The following is a 13,006-nucleotide window of genomic DNA, read 5'->3' on the forward strand; positions in this document are numbered from 1 at the left end:
TGGTGCTTTCAGCAAGCACACCTAAAAGTCATTCCAGTAACTGTATTCTGCACGTGGAATGAAAAAGATACTATACCATGGATAAAATGCAATAGATGGTATTTTTTACACTGATACAACATAGAGCAGATTATATTTTAATGCTCAAATAGAGATTACCATTGAAAAAGTTAGAACCTTTAGCACAATGTCCACAATGGTAACACAGTTCAAAATTGGCAAAAGTAAGAAGAGCGGGGGGTGGACGGATCACGTTAACCATTTCCAATGTGATATCACAGGGAGAAAGGGAGTAAGGAGAATCAATCACAGATCATGCCTTTCCGCCCTGGAGAGTATACAAAGCACACACTGCGACTGTATTTCCAACCTGATGGCGAAAAAACTGTTAAAACAAATGTTTGCCATGCTGAACCTGCCTCTACAGCCAAACATACATCAATGCAGCCGAACAAACAAGAAGGAGAGAGGGAAAAGAAAAGCGGGGGAAGGAATCACATGCCTAAATCACCATATACTTCACAGCATCCTCCCTCCCTGCTAGAGCGTGAATCCCCTAAACAGGATAAGATTGTCAAAAAACATCATCCTTTGATTGTTGCACACGCAGAACACAGGATCTTAGGTTCAAATGTGACATCTGTCCTTTTCATGTGACTGATGGGGGAATACGAGAAAAGTAAACGTACATCTTGCCCCCTTTACATATCTTCTATCACTCTGACATCTTCCAACCTGACCTGGCCATTACTCTGCTGTATATTTGCTCTGATCTCAGGGTCCCTCAAAGCCTCACTAAGTTCAGTATTGAATGTCAAGTGTCTCCAGTATTTCTATCTCATCAGAGTGTGAATTACACCATGACATTCGGGGGGGGGGGTTCTATTGAGTGCATGAACTTACATCATTTAAAAGATAAAAATGAATTACCTTTTAATGTGTCATGAACACGACCAGTCATATATTTTAATCTTAGCCAAACAAATCACTTCACAAAGTAGGCTACCTGTGCATGTTGGTCCACTCCAAAATTATTCCATCAAATAAACTGCATGTACACTCGCTCAATTTGATGAATGGAAATAGACATCTTTTTACAAAACACCAGAAAATGTGCATAATGACATTCAGCAATTGCCATTGATAAGGCCTACATTCATTGATGTTGTTGATTGTTGACGAATTGACCTTTTTTTGTAGACTGAAAAATCGGCACACCTGAAATGGGTCTGAATCTGTCCTGGAAAAAACAGGATGGTCACTCTAACACACATGGTGAACTTACTAGACCAGGCTACAATGTGTATTACCATGAACTTCAAATAGGCCTACCAATAGCCAGATATGTAGTGGTAAAAAGAATAGGTGGGTAAACACCAATTGCAGGTAAAAGTGAAAAAAGTCATACTCCCTATACTTTTAATGCATTTTACTAAAAAAAGTGGGTTAACAGTGTTTACTTGCATTTACCCTCCACCAGGCCTTCACCACTGCCGGTAGCCTACCCTCTCAACCGAGACAATTTTTCACACATGAAAACACGCAGAACAGGTAGCCTACATTCAATATAATACAGAACATGAGTTGAATCAAAACATGTTTCACACCCTAGTTCATGAGTTGACCATATTCACAAGTTTATGCTTGGTGTCTTCACAGATCATGTGACATAAGACACTACCTTTCTTTCCTTACATTAATGACGTTTACGACAGTGTTATTTGTAATTAAATAAGCATTTAACAATTTAATTTGAATATTTTACTTAAACCCGATATGAACCATGGATCTTTGAGATCTTGGAAAATGCACTGTAAGTGTAACTATGCCTATGTAAAACATTTTGCTGTGAAAACAGTTCTCATGGGCATACAAATCCAAAATAATGTAGGCCTATGCCATTGCAAAATTGAATGCTTCTAACCGAAACCTCTTTTAACAGAAAGAGTCACCTTATAGTCAGTCTATCACAGTGCCATCTCTTATGTCACCAAAGCCCCATACACCACCCACCACTTTGACCTGTATGCTCTCGTTGTCTAGCCCTTGCTACATATTTGTCTCCAGACCCACTGGCTCCAGGTCATCCACAAGTCTTTGCTAGGTAAAGCCCCACCTTATCTCAGATTACTGGTCACCATAGCAGCACCCACCCACAGCACGTGCTCCAGCAGATAACTTTCACTGGTCACCCCCAAAGCCAATTCCTCCTTCGGCTGCCTTTCCTTCCAGGTCTCTGCTGCCAATGACTGGAACGAATTGCAAAAATCACTGAAGTTGGAGACTTATATATCCCTCAATAACTTTAAACATCAGCTATCCGAGTAGCTAACCAATCGCTGCAGCTGTACAGTGCTCATCTCTAAATTGCCCATCCAATCTATCTACCTCATCCCCATAATGTTTTTATTTACTTTTTTGCTCTTTTGCACACCAGTATCTCACCAGTATCTCTACTTGCACATCATCATCTGCAAATCTATCACTCCAGTGTTAATTTGCTAAATTGTAATTACTTCGACACTATGGCCTATTTATTGCCTTACCTCCTCACGCCATTTGCACACACTATCTTGGCCAGCTCGCAGTTGTAAATGAGAACTTGTTCTCAACTGGCCTACCTTGTTAAATAAAGGTGAAATAAAAAAAACATTAATAAATAAAAAAAACTGTCATTAACAGTTGGATGGATTGGATGCGCATTGGTGTTGGTTATCCAGGAAAGAAAACAAATATTGATAGAAAATAATAAAGCAGATTAAACTACTTCTGGCCACGGATGGCATGGAGAACACCTGAAAAACAAAGCAATTAGCGCTCTAAACAGCTGACTGACAAAAGCAAACAATAATTAATCAACAGATAAATTGAATGCATTGGAATAAAGGCATAAGCTATTTCTATCAAGGATGCATGGCAAACAAATTACGGAAATTAGGAAGTACGAAGGAAAATCTATGCATAAAGGAGCTCAGCTGAGGCCAAAATTCAGCACCTCTGTGTGGATAGCGCCGTCACATAGAAATAAATAGTTGAACCATGACAGAGAGGTGGGGGTGTTTGCTATATTTTAATATTTACCACTGTAAAACATATTTCCCACTATATTTTAAGAAAACAGAGAATGGTTAAAATAGCAATATTTAGAATCACCCCCTCTCCCCCAAAGATTGACTTTTGATTCATTTAGGGAGCTAACCTCTCATTCAAGGGAGCTGAGCACCACCTGGCTCCCCCTTAATTCACACCTTGACTTCAGGTACATTAATGCACCTTTAAGTGAAGCCTCTTTCTAACGGGGGTGCTACGACCCAGGTCATTTGTACATTTGAACCCTCTAGCAGAAAAAGGGGGCATCAAGCAGCAGCGCCTTAACACTCAACTTGTCCCATCTTTATTATCATGTCTCCACCTATCCCCTATTTGGACTGCACAGCTCATGTGACATTAAAGTAAAATGCCTAGATATCAGCCGTTTTGACATGTTCTAATGATACCATGTTGTCGTTAGGAATAATAAGGACGGCCTTGCCGAACATGGACCGCGAGGTGAAGGAGCAGTACCAGGTGCTTATCCAGGCCAAGGATATGGGAGGTCAGCTGGGAGGTCTAGCCGGGACCACCACCATCAACATCACCCTCAGCGACGTCAACGACAACCCACCAAGGTTCTCCAAAAGTAAGAGAGAGTGAGGAAAAGATTCAAATAGGGGCCTGTTTGCACACACCAGTTGAGGGAGGGAGGGAGGGAGGGAGTTGTTATTCTGTTGGTGTTGGTGTGTATGAAGTTTGCTTTACAATTTTAAATTTTTCGGTTTCATATTCATAATATCGGTTTTAATATTGCCATTTCATATCATGATTGAATAATTGATTATAATGCTGATGCCCAAAGGACATGTGTCTATGTTCTTTATATTTTTTCACTATATATTATTTATTTTATAGCTTAGTACCCTGCCACATACAATTAAGCATACTGAGAAATGTACCTTCCATTAATTAGTTCTTCATTATTTAAAGGGAAATTATCTATTTTCAGTTGCAGTGTTATTTAACTCAAGACAGAGTCAGCATGGGAGCTGACGCCTGTAATAACATTTCTAGAATTAAGTATATACTTTAAGATTCCAAACACGTCATTGAAATTAAATAGTTAATCAGTGCACAAGTAAGAAACTGGAGGCAGGCCAAACATGCGGATTGTGTTATTGTGGAAGATTTTGTATTTTATTCATTTATTGATCCATGAACATCTAAAGTCTGCATGTTTGAACAACATTGATCAATTCAACAAGTTTAAAAATGCATATTTATGAATAAAGCCTATAAGCATACATACATACATACATACATACATACATACATACATACATACATACATACATACATACATACATACATACATACATACATACATACATACATTCATACATACATACATACAGTTGAAGTCAGAAGTTTACATACACCTTAGCCAAATACATTTAAACTCAGTTTTTCACAATTCCTGACATTTAATCCTAGTAACAATTCCCTGTCTTAGGTCAGTTAGGATCAACACTTTCTTTTAACATGAAATGTCAGAATAATAGTGCAGGGAATGATTTATTTCAGCTTTTATTTATTTCATCCCATTCCCAGTGGGTCAGAAGTTTACATACACTCAATTAGTATCTGGTAGCATTGCCTTTAAATCGTTTAACATGGGTCAAAGGTTTCAGGTAGCCTTCCACACGCTTCCCACAATAAGTTGAGTGAATGTTGGCCCATTCCTCCTGACAGAGCTGGTGTAACTGAGTCAGGTATGTAAGGCCTCCTTGCTCACACACGCTTTTTCAGTTCTGCCCACACATTTCTATGGAATTGAGGTCAGGACTTTGTGATGGCTTCTCCAATACCTTGACGTTGTTGTCCTTAAGCAATTTTTCCAGAACTTTGGAAGAATGCTTGGAGTCATTGTCCATTTGGAAGACCCATTTGCGACCAAGCTTGAACTGATGTCTTGAGATGTTGCTTCAATATATCCACATAATGTTCCTGCCTCATGATGCTATTTATTTTGTGTGTGTGCAACAGTCCCTCCTGCAGCAAAGCACCACCACAACATGATGCTGCCACTCCCGTGCTTCACAGTTGGGATGGTATTCTTTGGCTTGCAAGCCTCCCCCTTTTTCCTCTAAACATAATGATGGTCATTATGGCCAAACAGTTCTATTTTTGTTTCATCAGACAAGAGGACATTTCTCCAAAAAGTACGATCTTTGTCCCCATGTGGCCATAATGACCATCGTTATGTTCGGAGGAAAGTGGCCATCACAAAGCCCTGACCTCAATCCTATAGAAAATTTGTGGGCGAGCAAGGAGGCCTACAAACCTGACTCTGTTACACTAGCTCTGTCAGGAGTAATGTGCCAAAATTCACCAAACTTATTGTGGGAAGCTTGTGGAAGGCTACCTGAAATGTTTGACCCATGTTAAACAATTTAAAGGCAATGCCACCATATACTAATTGAGTGTATGTAAACTTCTGATTTACTGGGATGTGATGAAAGAAATGAAAGCTGAAATAAATCATTCTCTCTACGATTATTCTGACATTTCAATTCTTAAAATAAAGTGGTGATCCTAACTGACATAAGACAGGGAATTGTTACTAGGATTAAATGTCAGGAACTGTGAAAAACTGAGTTTAATTGTATTTGGCTAAGGTGTATGTAAACTTCCGATTTCAACTGCATCTGTCTATATAAGGCCATGAGGTTGAAGGAATTATCCGTAGAGCTCCGGGACAGGATTGTGTCGATACACATATCTGGGGAATGATACCAAAAAAATTCTGCAGCATTGAAGGTCCCCAACAACACGGTGGTCTCCATCATTCTTAAATGGAAGAAGTTTGGAACCACCACGACTCTTCCTATTGCTGGCCACAAAGCTAAACTGAGCAATCGGGGGAGAAGGGCCTTCATCAGGGACCAAGAACCCGATGGTCACTCTGACAGAGCTCCCGAGTTCCTCTGTGGAGATGGGAGAACCTTTCAGATTACAACCATCTCTACAGCACTCAATTGATCAGGCATACATGGTAAAGTGGCCAGACGGAAGTCTGCTTGGATTTTAAAAGGCATCTGACAGCCCGGTCGGGTGAATTTCATCTAAAGGACTGGAGGAAACCTGGCACAATCACTTTGGTGAAGCATGGTGGGTGCTGCATCATGCTGTGGGGATGTTTTTCAGCAGCAGGGACTGGGAGACGAGTCAGGATCGAGGGAAAGATGAACAGGGCAAAGTACAGAGAGATCCTTGATGACCTGCTCCAGAGTGCTCAGACTGGGATGAAGGCTCACCTTCCAAAAGGACAACAACCCTAAGAACACGACCAAGACAATGCAGGATTGGCTTGAGCATTGTTCTTGAGCATCCCAGCCAGAGTCCAGACTTGAACCTGATCGAACATCTCTGGAGAGACCTGAAATTAGCTACAATGCTCCACATCCAACCTGACAGAGCATGAGAGGATCTGCAGATAAGAATGGGAGAAATCCCCCAATGACAGGTGTGCCAAGCTTTTAGCGTCTTACCCAAGAATACTCAAGGCTGTAATCCCTTCCAAAATATATTCAAGACAGTACTGAGTAAAGGGTCTGAATACTTTCTAAATAAACAGATTTTGCTTTGTCATTATGGGGTATTGTGTGTAAATTGATCATCAAAAACAATACAATGCCAAAAAATAAAAATTAAACGGAAAGTGGTTTGTGCATATCCATTCACCCCCTTTGCTTTGACGCTCCTAAATAAGATCTGATGCAACCAATTACCTTCAGAAGTCACATAATTAGTTACATAAAGTCCACCTGTGTGCGTGCAATCTAAGTGTCACATGATCTGTCAATGGTCTCAGTATATATACCCCTGTTCTGAAGGGCCCCAGAGTCTGTAACACCACTAAGCAAGGCGCACCATCATGCAAGCGGCACCATGAAGACCAAGGAGCTCTCCAAACAGGTCAGGGACAAAGTTGTGAAGTACAGATTAGGGTTGGGTTATAAATAAATATCAGAAACTTTGAACATTCAACAGAGCACAAATCAATTTTTTTTATATAAGAATATGGAACCACAACAAACCTGCCAAGAGAGGGCCGTCCATTACAAACTCACAGACCAGGAAAGGAGGGCATTAATCAGAGAGGCAACAAAGATACCAAAGAAAAACCTGAAAGAGCTACAAAGCTCCATGGCAGAGACTGAGTTTCTGTCCGTAGGTCCACTTTATAAAGCCATTTACTCCACAGAGCTGGGCTTTACGGAAGAGTGGCCAGAAAAATAAGCAAACATGTTTGGTGTTTGCCAAAAGGCATATGGAATAATGTACTCTGGTCAGGTGAGACTAAAATTGAGCTTTTTGGCCATCAAGGAAAACGCGATGTCTGGAGCAAACCCAACACCCCTCTTCACCCCAAGAACAGCATTCCCCACAGTGAAGCATGGTGGTGGCAGCATCATGCTGTGGGGATGCTTTCCATCGACAGGGACTGGGAAACTTGTCAGAATTGAAGGAACGATGGATGACACTAAATACATTTTTTTTGAGGGAAACCTGTTTCAGTCTTCCAGAGATTAAAGACTGGGACGGAGGTTCAACTTCCAGCAGGACAATGACCCTAAGCATTCTGCTGAAGCAAAACTCGAGTGGTTTATCCTCTCTGGTGCAGGCGTTCCACTAGCGAACCACCTCGACAACATCCGGTGAAATTGCAGAACGCCAAATTCAAAACAGAGAAATAGTCAAAATTAACATTCATAAAAATACAAGTGTTATACATCTTAAAGATGAAATTCTTGTTAATCCAACCGCTCTGTCAGATTTCAAGAAGGCTTTACGGTGAAAGCCATACCATGCGATTATCTGAAAAATGTCAAGGGGGTGAATAAGTTCGCAAGCCACTGTATATTTTTAAGTCAAGGGATCTGAATATTTTCCGAATGCACTGTATCTACCTCTTTCACTCTAGTATCCCTGCACATTCTGAATATGATGTTGGAACTTACCTTGTATATAGCTTCTTACTTTCTCGTGTTCTTATTTCTACTTGTGTGTTTTTATATTTGATGCTGCTGCTGCCTCAGTTGTTCTACTCTCTCTCTCTCTTTATCTTTTTCTCTCTCTCTCTCTCCTTCTCTCTCTCTCTCTCTACTCTCTCTCTCTCTTTATCTCTCTCTCTACAGTAACTCTCTCTCTATCTACGGTACCTCTCTTTCTAAATTTCTCTTAATCTTTCTCTCTATCTTTCTGTCTCTCTCTCTTTCTCTTGCTGCATTGCACAAATAATCACAATGCCAATTAGCATATGCAGTTGCCCTGTTGCTCACTTCCAAATCATTTCGGGACACACTGAATAAAAGCCCAATACAATACCAGAAGTTGAAAATGAACAAGACTAGATTAATCTATTTATTTGTTTTTGTCTGTAAGGTTTCTTTCACCTGAGAGTCCCTGAGTCCTCTGCAGTGGGTTTTGCTGTGGGAAGGATCAAAGCTCATGACTTGGACATCGGGAAGAACGCAGAAGTAGAGTACAACGTCGTACCGGGGGACGGCGACAACATGTTTGACATCCTCACCAGTGAACACAATCAGGAAGGAATCATTATTCTCAAAAGGGTAAGCGTCTTTATCAGTCACGTGGTATCTGGATGCACTTTATATTGGAGTACGGGCTCTCACAGTAGTAATGGCTGGAACGGAATGATTGGAACAATGTCATACACACAATTGTTGTCACGTTCGTCATAGTGAGAAGACCAAGGCTCAGCGTGATGTGAATACATTATACTTTTAAAAAAGATAGACACTAAACAAACTATACTAAATAACAAAATGAACGTGAAGCTATCATACAAAAGTGCAGACACAGGCAACTAGACATAGACAATAACCCACGAAATACCCAAAGCAGATGGCTGCCTAAATATGGTTCCCAATCAGAGACAACGATAAACACCTGCCTCTAATTGAGAACCAATCTAGGCAACCATATAAACACCTAGCTGGTAAACAACCCCATAAACGTACAAAAACCCCTAGACAGTACAAAAACACATACATCACTCATGTCACACCCTGACCTAACCAAACCAATCAAGAAAACAAAGAATACTCAGGTCAGGGCGTGACAGTACCCCCCCAGAAAGGTGCGGACTCCGGCTGCGAAACCTAATCTAAAGGGAAGGGTCCGGGTGGGCCTTTTTCACGGCGGCGGCTGGGGTGCAGGACGTGGACCCCGCTCTACCTCAGTCTTGGCACACTTTAGGTGGCGCCTCTGGAGCGGGGACCATCGGAGTGTGCCCCAGACTGAAGATCATCGTAGAGGGCGTCACCGGACTGAGGAGCTGCTCTGGCAGCTCCTGACAGGAGGGAGATTCCAGCATCGCCGGCGTGACAGGTGGCATCGGCAGCTCCTGGCTGGCTGACGGCTCTGGTGGCTCCTGGCTGGCTGACGGCTCTGGCCGGCTGACAGCTCTGGTGGCTCCAGACAGGAGGGAGACTCTGGCGGATCCGGACTGTGACCCGTTGTGGTAGGTTCCGGTCTGTGACCCGTCATGGTAGGTTCCGGACTGCGGCCCGTCGTAGGAGGTTCCGGTCTGCGGCCCGTCGTAGGAGGTTCCGGTCTGCGGCCCGCCATAGGAGGTTCCGGTCTGCAGCCCATCGTAGGAGGTTCCGGTCTGCGGCCCGTCGTGGGAGGTTCTGGTCTGCGGCCCGTCGTAGGACGCTCTGGACTGGGTACTGTTGCCGGACGATCTGGACTTGGTACTGTTGCCGGACGCTCTGGACTGGGTACTGTTGCCGGACGCTCTGGACTGGGGACTGTAGCCGGACGCTCTGGACTGGGTACTGTTGCCGGACGCTCTGGACTGCCGAGGCGCACTATAGGCCTGGTGCGTGGTGCCGGCATTGGTGGTACTGGGCCGAGGACACGCACCTCAGGGCGAGTGTGGGGAGGAGGAACAGGGCGTACTGGACCCTGGAGGCGCACTAATGGCCTGGTGCGTGGTGCCGGCACTGGTGATACTGGGCTGGAGACACGCACCTCAGGGCGAGTGTGGGGAGGAGGAACAGGGCGTACTGGACCCTGGAGGCGCACTGCTGGCCTTGGTGCGTGGTGCCGGGCACTGGTGGTACCGGGCTGGAGACACGCACCTCAGGGCGAGTGCGGGGAGAAGGAACAGGGCGTACTGGACTGCCGAGGCGCACTATAGGCCTGGTGCGTGGTGCCGGCACTGGTGGTACCGGGCTGGGGACACGCACCTCAGGGCGAGTGCGAGGAGCAGGAACAGGGAGTACTGGACCCTGGAGGTGCACTGGTGGCCTGGTGCGTGGTGCCGGCACTGGTGGTACCGGGCTGGAGACACGCACCTCAGGGCGAGTGCGGGGATGAGGAACAGGGCATACAGGACTCTGGAGATGCACAGGAAGCCTGGTGCGGTGTGTTGGCATTGGTGGTACTTGGCTGGGACTCAGGATGTACTGGGCTGTGGAGGCGTACTGGAGGTCTGGAGTGTAAAGCTGACACAACCCATCCTGGCAGGATGCTCATTCTAGCCTGACCCATGCGAGGAGCTGAATTATAGCGCACTGGGCTAGAAATGCGCACTGGAGACACCGTGCGCATCTCTGCATAACACGGTGGCTGACCAGTTACACGCTCCCCACGGTAAGCACGAGGAGTTGGCTCAGGTCTCCTACCTGACTTAGCCAAAGTCCTCCTGCCCCCCCGAAATTTTTATTTATTTGGGCTGCCTCTCGGGCTTCCGTGCTAGCCGTGTACCCTTATATCTTCGCCGTTCCTCCATTCTCCTGTATCCCTCCTCGCACTCTTCCAAAGAATCCCATGTAGGCTCTGGCACTCTCCCTGGATCGACCGACCAACTCTCAATCTCCTCCCAGGTTGTTCCCCATTCGTACTTCTCCCGGGTCCATTTCTCCATTTAGCGCTGTTCCTCCCAATCACGCTGCTTGGTCATTTTATGGTGGGTTATTCTGTCATGTTCGTCGTAGTGAGAAGACCAAGGCGCAGCGTGATGTGAATACATTATACTTTTAATAAAGATAGACACTAAACAAACTATACTAAATAACAAAATGAACGTGACGCTATCATACAAAAGTTCAGACACAGGCAACTAGACATAGACAATAACCCACGAAATACCCAAAGAAGATGGCTGCCTAAATATGGTTCCCAATCAGAGACAACGATAAACACCTGCCTCTAATTGAGAACCAATCTAGGCAACCATAGACATATATAAACACCTAGATGGTAAACAACCCCATAAACCTACAAAAAACCTTAGACAGTACAAAAACAAATACATCACCCATGTCACAACCTGACCTAACCAAAACAATCAAGAAAACAAAGAATACTCAGGTCAGGGTGTGACAATTGTCCATATTGATATCGTACCAATCATTCCATTTCAGTTACTATTATGAGCTGTCCTCCCCTCACCAGCCTCCACTGCTTCAGTTGCATAAGCTTTTTAGTATCAGGCCTCTATGGCATGGGTCTCCAACCCTGTTCGTGGAGACCTATCCTATAGGTTTTTGCTCCAACCCCAGTTGTAACTAACCTGGTTAAGCATATCAATCTGCTAATTATTAGAATCAAATGGGCTAGATAAGGGTCAGAGTGAAAACCTACAGGACGATAGATCTTCAGGAAGAGGGTTGGAGAGCCCTGCTCTAGGGGATTGGCTATACAGTCTACCCACATAATGCCTTTTATTAGGACATTGTTAAGGACAATATCATGGATTAAGGGTCCCATATGTTTTCATGAGGTCAGCAATACTGCTGACTAGTCATTTCAAGCTTTGTAGAAATGGTACCAGGTGTTTGGCTAAGATGTTGATATAGTACTATTATTGTAAAGTTGTTTTATTATTGCTGTCAATTAAATCTAAAATGTATATGCCCATTAGTCTGTATTGGTAAATGGAACCTATATGACAAGCCTTTAAAAAAAAATATAGACTAATGTGTAGCCTGTTCTGTCTGAAATGGCACCCTAATCCTTATATATTACACACATTTTAACCAGAGCCCTATGGGCCCTGATTAAAAATAGTGTATTCTATAGGGGATATGGTGCTATTAGGGAAACAGACTCACAGATTCATTTCTATAGTTTTTGCTGGTAGTTTCTTGCTTTGGTGTTGTTCATTACAGTACGGACAGTTGCTCTGAGATTAAATCTTAAGTGCCACTGCTATAAATATTCTCAACCTGACATGGAAAGATTGTTTTAAAATGTCATATGGTCACTTTGCAAAATGAATAAATATGCTCAAGGCATGTTGACCTGCCAGAATAGGCAAATACCTTTTGGATACTGAACCTGATTTTACTTTTGTACACATTGACTAGGCTTATATTAGCCCCCATCAAAACAAACAAGAACTTGCTTAGAGCCATCATGTTCCCACTTCCAACTCACACTGACTCACATGCATTCACTACGCACAGTACTCTTGAGTTCCCCTCTGGCAAGTTTTAGGTGGTGGTGTTTGAGGCAGTTAAAACCCCAGTAGTGATTTTAAATGCTATTTGTTGGCAGCGCGGTGAGTGGTATAACACGGGAAACAGAGTAAAACTGCCAGAGAAAAGATAACTTTGCATAATACAACGCCGACATGTTTGAGGATATCTTCAAAATGCAAAGGAGAAAAAGATGAATGTCAGAAGGAGACATTGGCTGAGTTCCAAATGGCACTCTATTCCGTACACATCACACTACTTTTAAGCAGAGCCCTATGGGGAGTAGGGTGTCACATAGGGATGCATCCATTACTTTTCAAGATAGTCTCGGCTGTTGGATATTAATGGCTCAAATAGATTATTTAGGTTTTTCCTGGAAAGATGGTTTCCCTCCCTTGATTAAAAAAGATGTATGATGCATGAATGAGCGAAAGAGAGAATAATTACATAAATCTTCT

General features: G+C 43.4%; 1 protein-coding gene across 4 annotated transcripts in view; it reads left to right on the forward strand.

Moving 5' to 3' along the window:
* The window catches only part of LOC135518574 (cadherin-12-like), a 126,157-nt gene that overhangs the window by 62,129 nt on the left and 51,022 nt on the right, over nucleotides 1-13,006 (forward strand). For all 4 annotated transcript variants that reach the window (XM_064943741.1, XM_064943742.1, XM_064943740.1 and 1 more), the window contains 2 exons: nucleotides 3,512-3,679; nucleotides 8,482-8,669. In XM_064943741.1, coding sequence (XP_064799813.1) covers nucleotides 3,512-3,679; nucleotides 8,482-8,669 — 356 coding nt within the window. The remainder of the gene's footprint in view (nucleotides 1-3,511; nucleotides 3,680-8,481; nucleotides 8,670-13,006) is intronic.

The sequence above is a fragment of the Oncorhynchus masou genome, chromosome 28 (assembly GCF_036934945.1).
Source record: "Oncorhynchus masou masou isolate Uvic2021 chromosome 28, UVic_Omas_1.1, whole genome shotgun sequence".
Lineage (NCBI taxonomy): Eukaryota > Metazoa > Chordata > Actinopteri > Salmoniformes > Salmonidae > Oncorhynchus > Oncorhynchus masou.